This window comes from Miniopterus natalensis, chromosome 8, assembly GCF_054644295.1.
Source record: "Miniopterus natalensis isolate mMinNat1 chromosome 8, mMinNat1.hap1, whole genome shotgun sequence".
In the NCBI taxonomy this organism is placed as follows: Eukaryota; Metazoa; Chordata; class Mammalia; order Chiroptera; family Miniopteridae; genus Miniopterus; species Miniopterus natalensis.
This window is the reverse complement of record NC_142088.1, coordinates 16,457,788-16,471,342: the sequence shown is the minus strand read 5'-3', so window position 1 is coordinate 16,471,342 and position 13,555 is coordinate 16,457,788. Positions and strand designations below refer to the sequence as shown.

General features: G+C 33.6%; 1 protein-coding gene across 1 annotated transcript in view; it reads right to left on the bottom strand.

Annotated features, from left to right (window-relative positions):
- ERBB4 (erb-b2 receptor tyrosine kinase 4) overlaps positions 1–13,555 on the bottom strand; it is a 796,211-nt gene that overhangs the window by 172,890 nt on the left and 609,766 nt on the right. Inside the window, exons 17-19 of the mRNA XM_016196749.2 lie at positions 8,505–8,637; positions 4,204–4,326; positions 61–159 (exon numbers count right to left, since the gene is read on the bottom strand). Of these exons, the coding sequence (XP_016052235.2) occupies positions 61–159; positions 4,204–4,326; positions 8,505–8,637 (355 nt within the window). The remainder of the gene's footprint in view (positions 1–60; positions 160–4,203; positions 4,327–8,504; positions 8,638–13,555) is intronic.

Below are 13,555 nucleotides of genomic sequence, written 5' to 3'. Positions count from 1 at the left end.
AATTCTAAAAGTAGTCTATTCATAATAGATAAAAATGTGATTGGCTGTGTCTGTACTTACATCCATGAATTCCACATTGGCTTTGGGACCAGTGGTTTCATTAAGAATCTTAATAGCCACAGGAATCTTCACTGTTTCTCCTTCAGGTACCCAAATACCCTTTGGGGGGAAAAATTCACATTAAATCTTTATTAAGATTTATACAACATTTATGCCAGAAACAAAATTTGATTTAACCACTCAACCTATTAATTTCTTAAACAATAACTTAGAAGTTCTATATTCTTTCATTTAATCAACAAACACCTGTTATATGTTACATGTTACTCAGCAATTTTGTTGTCTGCTTTTATTATTTGAAGATGAATCATACATGTTTTCTGCTTTCAAGGTGTTCACGCTATTATAAAATTCAACTTGTGTACATAAAAAGGTTTTGAATAGTGATAAAATATTGAAATAAGATATAGTAATAATATTTGATGTGAATTATATCTTCCCAAGACTTTGAGAAGGTTGTTCCAACTTCTGAACTTCAGTTGTCTCATCTGTAATTTAGAAGACTGAACTAAGCAATATTGGAGGTTCTTTGCAGTGTTAATATTATCTAATTAATTCCGAAAATAAAAAATAAAAATAGAAAAGCATTTTCTCATGTTTCTGAAGTTCAGATTGACTTAAGAATTAATTTTTGAAGGGGATTACTTAGGAATTAGTTTTCAAAGGCAAGTACTTTGGAGTATTGAGCACATATTAATTTGTCTATATTATTAAATAGTGTGTGTATATCAAGGATTTTTCTCTCTGAAGTAATATAAAATACTTGTTTTGGCCATTGCCAGTTCTCTCTTCCTATGGAAATATAATTATAATATCTGAACAGCATCTGTACATTGGGAAAGTATATAGTAGGTAGAGTATAAATACAACATTAAACTAAATAACAGCATTTCTGCATAAACAATTAAATCATTTGAATAAGGACCATGATTTTTGTAAGGCTTACAGGGATACATGGAATATAGAATATTTTTTTGAAGCATATTGTCCCGCCTTGGCCAGTGTGGCTCAGTTGGTTGGGCATTGTACCCTGCATCAAAAGGTTGCCAGTTTGATTCCTGGTCAGGGCACATGCCCAGGTTGTGGGCTCAATCCCCAGCAGGGGGCATGCAGGAGGCAGCTGACAGATGTTTCATTCTCTCATGGATGTTTCACCCTCTCCCTTCCTCTCTCTTTAAAAATTAATTTAAAAAATTAAAAATAAATAAATAAAAGTGTATTGTCCCAAATGAACACAGAAGCAAATATGAAGTTATATTTTTTTAAACTTCAAATTTTAATTTGTTAGCTCTGAAACTGAAGGAGTCTTCTTAGGTCAATTTTAACAATAAAATAAAAGGAAAAAACGATCTCTTACTCCTGAATAGAACAGCCCTAATTCCTGTCTTTCTGAAGGTTAGTGGATTGTAGTCATACAAAGAAGATTAAAAAAATTTTCCACTTTGTGCTTCTATGCGAAAACCTATGTATTTGTGATACCCAAAGTTGCAATAAAGTAAGAGACCTAAACAAGAATTATTAAAAAGTCAAAATAATAAAGGAAAAATGGACATTAACCTTTAGAAGGTGAAGATAAGGGTTATATTCTTTTTAGAAGGAGTAGGGAAAGCTATACATCAAGGGCAAAATAACATGACAAGTTCCCTGTTGTATAAAAATTTTCAAAATTTATTAATGCTTAAATGGGGAAAATAACCAAAAGCCCGGGACCTATAGGCTACATTTTCTCACTGATGGTACCCAGAGTGGAGAACAGACTTACCATTATTCAAAAAGGTAACTTCAGAGGTGATTAAGCTATAAAACTATTGCATCAATATTAAAATACTCCCAAGGCATACTTTTGAAGTAACACTATGAATTAAATGTTACCTAATTTGTACTGCTTTTTAAATGAAGTTTAGTCATTAATTTCTAGACCCAACCAGATGAAATTTTAACTATACTGATACCCATAATATTGGTTCAAATATTTTATGTTTAAACACAGAATATCTCCAACCAGGAGAAATAATTAACCAAATAATTGCTTAAGTCAATTTGCACTTGTATAGTTAAGAATAATTCTTTATAGTTTAGACAGTATAAACTAAAAGAATTAACATATTATTTAACACATAGGGTCAATTATAGACACACTGCAGGTATAATTCAAATATACTTATGGAACATTCAATAACCTTTCAATGCAAGTAATTTCAATATAGGTACAACATCATGGATAACAGACAAATCATTATTCTTTTTAAAAAAGTATGTTTTTATTGATTTGAGCAAGAGAGGAAAGGAGATGGACAGATAAAGAGAAACGTCGATGAAAGAGAGAAACATCCATTGGCTGCCTCCTACACGCTCCCTACTAGGGATGGAGCCCGCAACCCCAGGCATGTGCCCTGACCTGGAATCGAACCGGTGACCTCTCAGTGCATGGGACTATGCTCAGCCAACTGAGCTACACAGGCCAGGGCCAAATAATTGTTCTTAATGAATATATCAATAAAGCTTTTTTTATAAATGTCTAAATGGGTAATATTTTTCCTTGCTGAGATCACAACATCAAATGTAGTCTTGAGTTACATGGTATACAGTATTTAAAATAATATTCAGTTTCCAAATTGTATCATGTTTAAAAATGTATAAGGGTGATAATATGCTGGGACAATTCAAGTCTGAGTTGTCTATAAAATGGAAGCCCATTTTTTCCCAGCACAATAAAAATAGAGAAACAGAATAGTTGTGTTTCTTTGAAAATACAAATAATTGATATCTAGAAGGCATCAAGTCAGCCTAGAGTAGTTTCTATTCAATTACGTGCTCAGTTAATAATTTTATTAACCAATGTTACCCTGATAAATTCAATAAAAATGTAAAGGAAACGAAAATAATAATAATAATAATAATAATAATAATAGCAATTTTGAATTTAATTGAATAAAGCACGCATACTAACATTAAGAAACTTCAGCATTTTAACCTTAGAACAAACAATTTTGTTTTAAAATTGGATTAATTTTAGAACATTCAGTAGAGAAAATTAAGGCTTATATTAATTGTTAATAGTTTCTTTTTAAAAATCTTTGTTTTAAATAGAAAAAAACTGAACATTTTAAAATGCAAAATTCCTAAGGTCTAATCTGTTTTAACAGATATATTTGTGAAAATGTAGGCTTGCATGTAGCTTTAAGAAATATTTAAGACTGGCAAAGTAAATTTGGGAATTGGAAGGATGAACATTTAGAAAGATTTAGCGCTGACCAACCAGAGTTTCCTGTTCTTGTTATTTACCGTTAAAAATAAAATCCACCACCTTTAATTTTCGGCTTGGACAGTGAGTTGGTTTTGTAATTAAGCTAAATAAGTAAACACGCAAATGCCATCATTTGAACTTTCCCTTTCCAGAAATGTTTCTCTTATTGACAACCCATGATGTCACCCTCTCCTTCTCTCTGACCTGAATTTCACAAATATAGTCACTTTTCTTAGTTTGCATATAATGGTGAGGACATTAAAACTGGAAATTTTCTGTTAAATCATACATGTTACCAGTTAGGCAAGAAGCTGACTAGAAACCAGACCTGTCCTACTGAGGTGTGAGCACATTTGTGTGGATTCAAACGAGATTAACTAAGTGGGGAGAAGTTTGGATAGAAGGGGAAACAAGAAGAGCGAGTGACTTCGGTACACACCCTGCCTGCCTGGGACTTCCTAGAGCACTGTGTGAGGGAAAGGAAAGCGGGCTGGAGCTGGGTATTTTGGGGAGAACAAAGTTGGGAGATGGTATCAAAGGGGAAATGGTATCAAAAGGGGCTCGGAAGGGCATGGAGACTAATAACCATACTTTGGCTTTGTACCAGTGTTTCCTGCTCTCTCTCATTTGTATCAGTTCCCAACTTGCTTAATAAAAATTAATAAATTCATTTGTGCATTAACATATCCACACTAAAAAGGTTCTCTTCTCTGGATATTAAAAAGAAATTAGGTTGGTTAGAGCAATAACTCCGGCCATTATTTAAAACAAGTCTGGGACAAAACTTAAAAAAAAAAAAAAAATACATACATATACATATATGTATATATATATATATATATATATACATATATGTATATGTATATACACACACACACATATATATATTTACTTACTTTATACACTGTCCCAAAAGCACCTGAGCCAAGGACTTTTACTCTTTTGAGTTCAGTTTCTTTCAAAATACGAAGTTGAGCTTGATTGGGCGCTGTGCCACTGGGAGTTAAGGGTTCTACCAACTGAAAAACAACACACACAGGTTACAACTTTCAACTTTCAATTCAACAATCACTCTCTTTCTTAATCCATTACTGGTTCCCCTTCTCACAAATACAAAAACACAGAAGCACGCTTTGTTTTGAAAAACAGTATTTTTTTAATATGGATCAGTCACCATTCCTTCAGACCATATGCTTTCTCTTCTCATGCTCTTTGCCTGGGTGAGCTCAAGTAAAAAATGTGTGTCTACCTGGAGGCATACTAGGCTAGGAGATTATTTCCCCCCCCCCATTTTAATTAAAACTTAGAGACTAATTAAAGGCTCTTCACTCTACTTTTTCAAGCCCCTTCCTTTTTGGCATCCTCAGCTAAGACTGGGAAATTTTAGTTATGTCTGCATCCCCTAGTAAAGTTTTCTTTCTCATTTAAGAAGACTTGGTACATAACAAAACATGAAGTGCTGTCTTCTTGGACTTAAAAGCCAAGATCAACACAGCAGAAGAGAAAAAAAAGTTAGCACAATGCCAATACTGCTGGACAGTGCTTCTAAAACTTTCATATACATATGAATTACTTGAAGTTCTTGTTGAAAAGGCAGATTCTGGTTCAGTAGGTCTGCAGTTGGGGCTGAAATTTGCATTTTACAGAACTCCATTAGATTCTTATGTATGATGACAATCCTTGAATACATTTTAAGTAGCAGGGACCAGATATCTTCTAGATCAAAAACTCTAAAATTCTGTGAATTGATTTTAGATCATAAGTGAATGCTAGGAAATGCAAAGGAATAAAACAATATCCAGGAGTTGGGTTCATTAAAGAAGGAACACTTTAAAATTGTTTTTGAAATGATAAAAACAAATTGACATGAAAGAGGTCACTGCCACCATGAAGAACAGTGTGGACACAGAGTCAAGGAGAAGGCAGAATACCCCAGGAAGTGGACCGGGTCGGAAGGGTGGAGAACACCGGATCCTGACTTGGGCAGGGTGTGGCAGGAGGGGGTAACATTGGGCTAATACTGTTAAAGGGCAGTTTAGGTGTCACTCAGTCAGAGAGGGTGAGGTAGGGAAGGGAGGGGATGTGAATGTGTGCTAATTTCTTGCCCATGTGACAAAAAATAGGTAGACAAAGGAGAGACTCGATACCAAAAAGTCTGTAAGCTATGTTCAAATTTTAAAGGTTTATTTATGCTTGAGGAAAAGGCAAGTGAAATAGAAGTTGCTTTTTTTTTTTTTTTTTTTAGTTAAAGGAGCTAAATTTTAAACACAGACAAGCAGCTTATTCTCTCTCAGCATAAGGAAATAATTAAGGGCTACTCCTACTCAAATTTTCTTGAAAAGCACCACAATATTTCAAGATGTCTGGCTACAGGGCTATGTGCACCGTGGCCCTCCAGCCTGGTTATTACTATCATGCTTCTGTGAGCACCACGGTCCACTTAATTAGCTAAACAGAGTCTTCAGTACAGGGAAGTTTAGCCATGGCAAGAATTTTGGGGAGAAGATGATAAAATTCTCAATAAACTTAGGTTATTTTCTAACAGTCTGACAACTAATGCACTTCTATTGCATTTTCAAATTTGCATTGTAAAAATGCATATAACTGCATTCAAGTCACATAAAAGAAGTCTCCGAAATAATCCCAAAAGTTCTTTATTAACTTTGAAAACGGATCTCCTAAAGAGAATCTCCTTCATCTGAATTCAACTCTGCTGTGTAGCATTTGTTTGGTAGATTCTGATATACACATTATGTGTATAATGAGGAACTTTTATGAATTACTTTTTAAAATCATGTACAAAAGTCATATAAAATCATATCCAATATTGGAGACTAGATTTCAGCACTTTAGGTTAACTTTACTTAAAATATATATTATATCCATGCTTTGGCACAGTCAATGCAATAATTTTATACTTTGAAAGCTTCACAACTCTATCTGAGATGTTTAGTCTCCTGCAATTTTCTTAGGTATTGTTTAAAATAGTCTGAAAACACATTTTTTTCCAGGAAGATGAGTATAAAAGAAGCATAATTTCATTTTGCAAGCCAGTATGGTGGGAAAAGAATTGAGTCTAGAGTCTTCCTTACTAAATAAACTCATAGGTTTACAAATACAAATACAGGTTTGTATACCAGGGCTACTATTCACTGTCTTAGAAAGCAACTCACCCCTCCTGCCCCCTCACTTCACATCTGTGAAACAGGGATAGCAATAATTACTTTAAAAGATTTAAAGAAGGAAATGGTATATAATAGAGGGTGAAAACTTTGGAACATTCCTGCCACATGCAGGCTCTGAATCTGTTACTCTCAAGGGGTAGGATCAGCTCTCATTAATACATCACAGCATCTATCAAAACACCAAGCTTATAGTGAATTTCAATGTGTATGTTGAAAAATATATTTTTTCTTTTCTTTTGTAACAGAAGAAAGATAATCTGAAGCAAAAGTTTTGGAAAAGTGTGTCAACGTTTAATACATTCTAATATATATGCTTTAACACATTGTTCACACCTGAGTGAAATTTTCTGCTTCAATATTAAAAATTTAAGCTGATCCTCTTAAAAACTCCTTTTCTATTTAAATGGTAAAAAATCATAGGTATTTACTTTTATTGAGAGAAAGATAGGAATGAATTCACCAATTACCTAATTTAGTTCTAAAAGATAACTTTCTATGAAAATAGAATTTACTTATGAAACCAATCAGTATGAGTTTATTTAGTAAAGAAATATCAATTCAAAAAACATTCTTAAAAAGCACCATATTAACAAAACAAAACAACTCCTCATAACAATGAGTTTTTTCCGCACACTGTTAGGAGACAGAATTTCTCTTCTGTTTACTCGATCACCTAAATGTCCACTGCTGTTCCAAGCCTTTGATTGCTCTCCAAATGTAGTTCATTCGCCTTCCAGAATTCTCTCACTGCCTGCCCCAAGCTAAACATGAGGGAAATGCTTTCTGCCTCCAGCATCCCGCCTAACTAAGCTGAAAATATGCAGGACGCATGCACTGTGCTCAAGCTTATTCACATATGCGCGCAGGAAACCAAGTTTATCTTGGGTAAACATCCAACTCAACTAGAAATCGCTACCGTTGTTCCCGGTATGTAATTAATTCCCTTTGGCAAGTTTGCACATGTGTCCTGATGGGACAGCCCATTCCTAGGTCACTCCAATCCTTATAAAGTATTCTCATATATGTAACTGTAAAGCAGCTCCTTACTCTTGTAGGTAATGATGATTTCCAGAGGAAAAGAGCTAGAATTTAATTCATTATCGGTGTGCACAATTTATGAATGCATGAACATACCCATTTCTGTTACTGTGAAGAGGAAAAGTCAAGGTGGTCATACTGATGATGAGAAGGAAACAAACCCAGGGAAGGCTACGTCTCCGAACAGCTTGGCCCTGAGCTGCTCAGGCTGGCAGGATGTGTGTATCAGGGGAGAGCGGTAGTATTTGAGTTAAGAAGAATCTGGTAATGCGTATTCTTCTGTATTTGTTTTCCCCCATGACCAGTACAGGGAAAACTATCAGCTTGCATGCTAGAGAACTCAGTGCAGCAATAGAAAAGAAATTATAATAATATATGCTAATTCACATATTCACAATAACTAACATGCACAATATTAAATGCATCTCATAAATTGTGTGGTAAGGTCTGTGTGATTGCAACAGGAAACTTTATCCTGTAAGCTCAGCCTTTCGCTGCTGCGGTAATGAGATCAGTGGCTACCAACTTAATGACCCTAATTAAAGCATAAATTGCTTGTCTATCTGGCTTTATTTTGAACCAGAAAAATTCTATCCCTAGCATTTTTCTAGTTCTGCTACTGAGATATCCACTATCTAGATAATTTCTGGGAGCAGAACAGTAGCTCTGCTACCGTGATATCCTAGAACTTGAAAATGGGACCCCTCCCATCAAAGAAACAGATCTGTCTTCTCCTCAACAAGGTGATTTCCTTGACCTCTGATGCTTTTCCTCTTTAAGCCATGAACATGCCTTGATTTCTTTTACTATATACTCTAATTTTTCAGCAGCTTTGTATAACATACTATAAAATTGAAACCCTCAGCAGAAAGTAGAGCAAAATTTTCACTTGGATTAAAAATTGAGTAACATCTAAACCTTCCAACTCTACTGAAAATCCCTAAACACATGAGGAGAAGAAATCAACACGTCACCTCTGTTTCCAGGAATCTCCTCAAGGCTCTTTTCTTCTTGATGCTCTTTCTTCTCACATAAACTGCAAACGTCAGGCCCATGATGACCAGGATAAAGAGCCCGCCGATGACTCCCGCTGCAATCAGAGGAGTTCTGCCAAACAGAGTGGAAAAGACAAAACATTATGGAGAGGAAAGACGAGGGGGTAGGGGGGGAGCAGTTGTACATCTCCACATACCACAAATCTAGTCCGTTAGAAGTAATAAAAATAAGAATGCTTTAGAGCTATAACAAAACTTTTATGGTAAAAAAGGCAGTTGCTTATGGTTTTTAAAATAATAATAATCCATGCACATACAACTAATCTTGGGAGGTGAGCAGCCACAACATGCCATTTCATCAAAAAATGCAAAACGTGGTAACACCAAAGAACTCATGCCAAAATGTTAATACATTTGATACAATTTAAAACAATTTTAAATTGTTTTAATGTTACTTTTATCTACAAGTGAAAGGAAAATACATTTTAATTAGATTGTGGTATTAAATAATATTATTTTCAACATTTTCTCTAAAATAGGCTTTCTCAACAGTGGCACTATTGGCATTTTGGGCTTGCTATTTGTTGTGGGGGACTGGTCTGTGCTTTTTAGGATGTTCAGCAGCATCCTTGGCCTCCATCCACTAGATGTCAGTAGCACCTCTGTCCTCCAGTCATGACAATGTCTCTAGATGTTGTCAAATGTCTATTGAAATCACTCATGGAACCCCACACCTCCATAATTAAGGTGTTAATTTAAAACCAAAAAGAGATTAGAAAAAGACTGAGTAAGATTTTTATTCTTAACGTTGTTAACTAAGATATAGTTTTGAAACTGATCATTTTTATTATAAAAATAATAAAATTTATTTATTAAATTTATAAAATTTATTTATCTTTTTAAGATAAAATTTTTCCTTGTTTTAAAAGCAATATTTGTGGTTTTAACTTCTTGTTCTAGAGTACAGTAGTATCTAAGAGCTTTCTGTGGTCAGAGCCCTGAAATATATTAATTTCTTAAGCCATAGCAAATAGCCTGGAGTAAAACACATAAGTGTTATCTAATATATATTTGACCATGAGGCCATGATAGATATCAAAAGTAGAAAAGAATTCCCTGAATGCCCATGCTTTCCATACTAAAAATTTTATATCTTATATTTCTATTTGTAGAAGAATCTACTCTCTACAACTCTACTCTTTTAGAAAAAATATTACTTGCTCTTGCAAAATAAACTTTTGCTTAAAGACAGATCAGAAATAATGATAGCAAATGATCCCAAATAAAACTTTAAAATTTTAAAGAGCTCTATATAAAAAAAAAAAAATCTGTGTACCATCAATACATAAAGCCATATCTTTCAAAGATTATGGCTGTTATATTGTCATATAAAACTGCAGGAAAACCTTAAAGACTAGTTCATCCTAAAGATTGTTTCTGACAGCTAAAAGTACTATAGCATACTGCAATGTTTCTATAATTCAAATAGATTTTCCTAAATAAAATTTCTAAAGGTATAAAAATCTATGCTGAGAAAATTAAACTATACTATAGTTACAAACTCATCATTGTGATGTGTTCTGGAGTGTGTAAGATCATATTTTTGAGCATGCCAGTTAAATAGGTATTTCAGAAAACATTTTAAGCTTTTAACTTGAGGCACAATTTTTAGCTCTAGTGCCTAACATATCCCTGAAAAGCCACTATTATAAAAAGGTTTGTATTTTTGTTTCCTCAGTCCAATTTTTTATTGCAAAGGAATTATGTAGGATTGAGAATAGTGCCCAACATTTTGTTAATTCCAGATTTGGACTAAACTAAACTTACTCTGCTTATTTTGCAAAAGAATAAGTGGTATGTATTTATAAAAAATGTATGTCAATGTTACTATAATTACAAGAAATGCCCTATTTGGTATTTGTCTCTCTTTGTTTTCATGTTAAGAATATTCACTAATAATAGAACAAAACAAGCCCAGTGTGTCTCTCTTCTTTTAATCTAATTCTGGTGAATATCAATTTTCATGGCTTTCCTACTTCCTTTTGTCATGGCAGAACAAATAAAATATTCAAAAACTCAATAGACAGTAATTCCTAGGTGTTTTATTGTTAGCATTTACTTTTGATTTTGCCATAGCAGTTTCTTGGTTGATTTATATTTCTTTACCTTTTTTCTTTTCTTACCACTCTACAGAAATGACAGAGGTAGAAACAACCTGAAGAAGTAAAAAACGAGCTCTGTACCTAAAGATCACACATAAAGGTTTTGTCGGACATTTGAAAGGCCGCATTTTTCATATACATCAGAATTTACTCTTGAAAACAAACTATTAACCACAAGGATGCAACCAAGAAATCAGGAAAGGGAACATTCTATCAGGCAACTTGAATGCTCCCTTTAATAAGTGAATATCATGAAAAAAGCTAATAGTCTTGGTTAAGAAGACTTAATAGTCATAAAAAAACAGTTGTGAAATGCAATTCTGGATTAGATTCTAATTTGCACAAACTAGCTATACAGATATTTTTGAGATAACTTAGAAGTTTGAATATGAATTGGGTAGTAGATGAGATGAAAATTTACTGTCATGAAAACATGTGGGCCAGAAATTGGAAAGATTTGGTTACAAAACAGTAGAATCTCAATTAGGGAAAAATTGAGTGTGTGTGTGTGCATGTGTGTGTGTGTGCACAGGTGCATGCATGTAAAAAGATCTGGAATAATATACAACTGGATGCTAAACAGCAATTGTCTCTGAATAGTATGACTATGGTGCTCTAATTTCTGTGTTTTTACTCATGGGAATTTTCTAATTTTCTACAGTGAATTTATTTCTCTTTTGAAACAGAAGTTTATTAAATTTATGAAAAACAGCAGACAAAAGCATGACTCTAGCATAAACCAGAGGTTAATGTATTTTCAGCAATGTACTCCATGTTTGTTAATTTGCTCTTGCCATAAGAAAATTATAGTGAATCAAAACTAAGTTTATTTTTTATTTAAAACGACCTTGTTATCTTCTCTTTCTTGAATGTTTACTTGGTGATTTTCAATTAAGATTTCATTTTCACAGTCCCTGTTCACTTTTACAATCTAAGTTACTTTAGCATATATTTTTCTATTCATAATAGTTTAATGTGTCTGAGACATTTAATTACCACTGTTTCATATAATTAACACCACATTTCACAAAACCAAGCTAATCTGAAAAGTTAATACTGCTTACACATATCCTATTCCCCCCAGTTTTGATGATTTTTAGATATTTGTGGGTGTAGGATAGAGTAGGTCTCCATTTTCCATTTTTGAGTGACAGTTAAGTTAATGCTTTACTCTTTGTGAGAATGCTTTGGGTAAAAAAATTGTGACAATCACTTGCCAACTGAAACAGAAATGCAACTTTGAAAATAACATTTTCAATATTGTATTAATACTGTAAGCAGTTTAAACATAGCAAGTTAATAGCAAGAGAAACACAAGGTTTGACTGACATCAAGGTCAAGGTGCTCATGGGTTTTATAGAACATGTAGTGTCACTAACAATTCACCTCATTTTCAAAGGGAAATAATCTAATATAAATGAAAATGCCAAATACTCTCTATCCGGTATAGAAAACATTCCCTTCCACAGAGAGATTTATTTTGTCTGATATACTAACCTTAAATACAAATAATGTAAATAGATTGGATTTAATTTTCTATTCTAATGATATTTGTATATTTTTTATTACAATTTCATTTTACATGCATTGTATATTTTTACAATAATTATGTAATGTAGAGCTTATAACCTTTACACTCAACATAAAGAAATAGACTCTCAGATAGCTAGTATACCTGGATAAGGTAAAACATAAATAATGTTAACATTTTACATCTTAGAATCTCAAGTCCCTTAATTTTTTTTAGCTGTTGTCTCTCTTTCTACAGATGATTCAATAGAATTTTTTTTAAAGTAGATAAATATAATTCATGAGATTTATCTTTAACACCTATACGTGATAGTAGAGAATAAAGAATGCACAAATTTATTTAGGGGTTCTAATAGACCCTTTGATTTTATATTTACTGGCATCTTATTATTGCGATTCTCACCAGACTGCCATTTCTACTGCGTTGCTATGTTCACTGTGGTTTAAGTTTATTAAATCTTTTATGCCCTTACCGAGTGTGTGACATGATTCTTTATTTACCTTCATTTTATTTATTTTCTCAGGGATAAAACCATTAAGATGATATTTTTGGCTTTAAAAAAAATGCACTTCCTTCAAGAAAGGCCAAGAGCAGCAGTATCTGTTATCCCAGTGACCGGGCCTCAGCACGGCTGCTCTGCTCAGTCTTCCCCAAAGCAGCTGGGATTTGAAGCAGGAAACCCTGAAACACGGGAAACACTGAAATTCCACAGAAGACATTTGAAGGGTTACTGCCTAGGGCAAGGAGAGCCACATTAACAAGATTTTTTTTGCTCCTGCAAATTGTGCTTATTCTGACCCAGAATTCCGCCTGCTCTATAAATATGACACATATTTTCCTTTCGAGCGAATGGATATGATCTGGGTCAGAATCTGACGTAGATCTCAGTTGGCAGTTCCAGTTCGGACTTGCTAAGACTTGGGGTGTTAGTATGTTTCTAGCCTTAGATGAGGACTTGAAATTCCTCAGTTATACCTTAAATATGACGAGGATATCAGTGCTGAAGTGAATGACTTGCAGGATACTCTCCCTTTTCCTAACCAAATTTTAACCCCTCTTGATCTTTCCTCCTGCATTAAAATAAACATTTTTTCCAACATTATTTCAATATGCAAATGTTACATATGATTTAATACAGTGATACAAAGTGTTTCAGGAGAGATATTACCATTAAACCAGTATGTAATATCATCTGGATTCTTTATCTCTAGGATTAACAACTCAGAAAAATCTCTAACAGTTCCATGGTAATTCCTTCCTCCTCTTTATAGGCCATGTTTACACATACCCACAGGTTTTAGTTTGTTTGTTACAAGCTATGGGGAAGTATACAAACT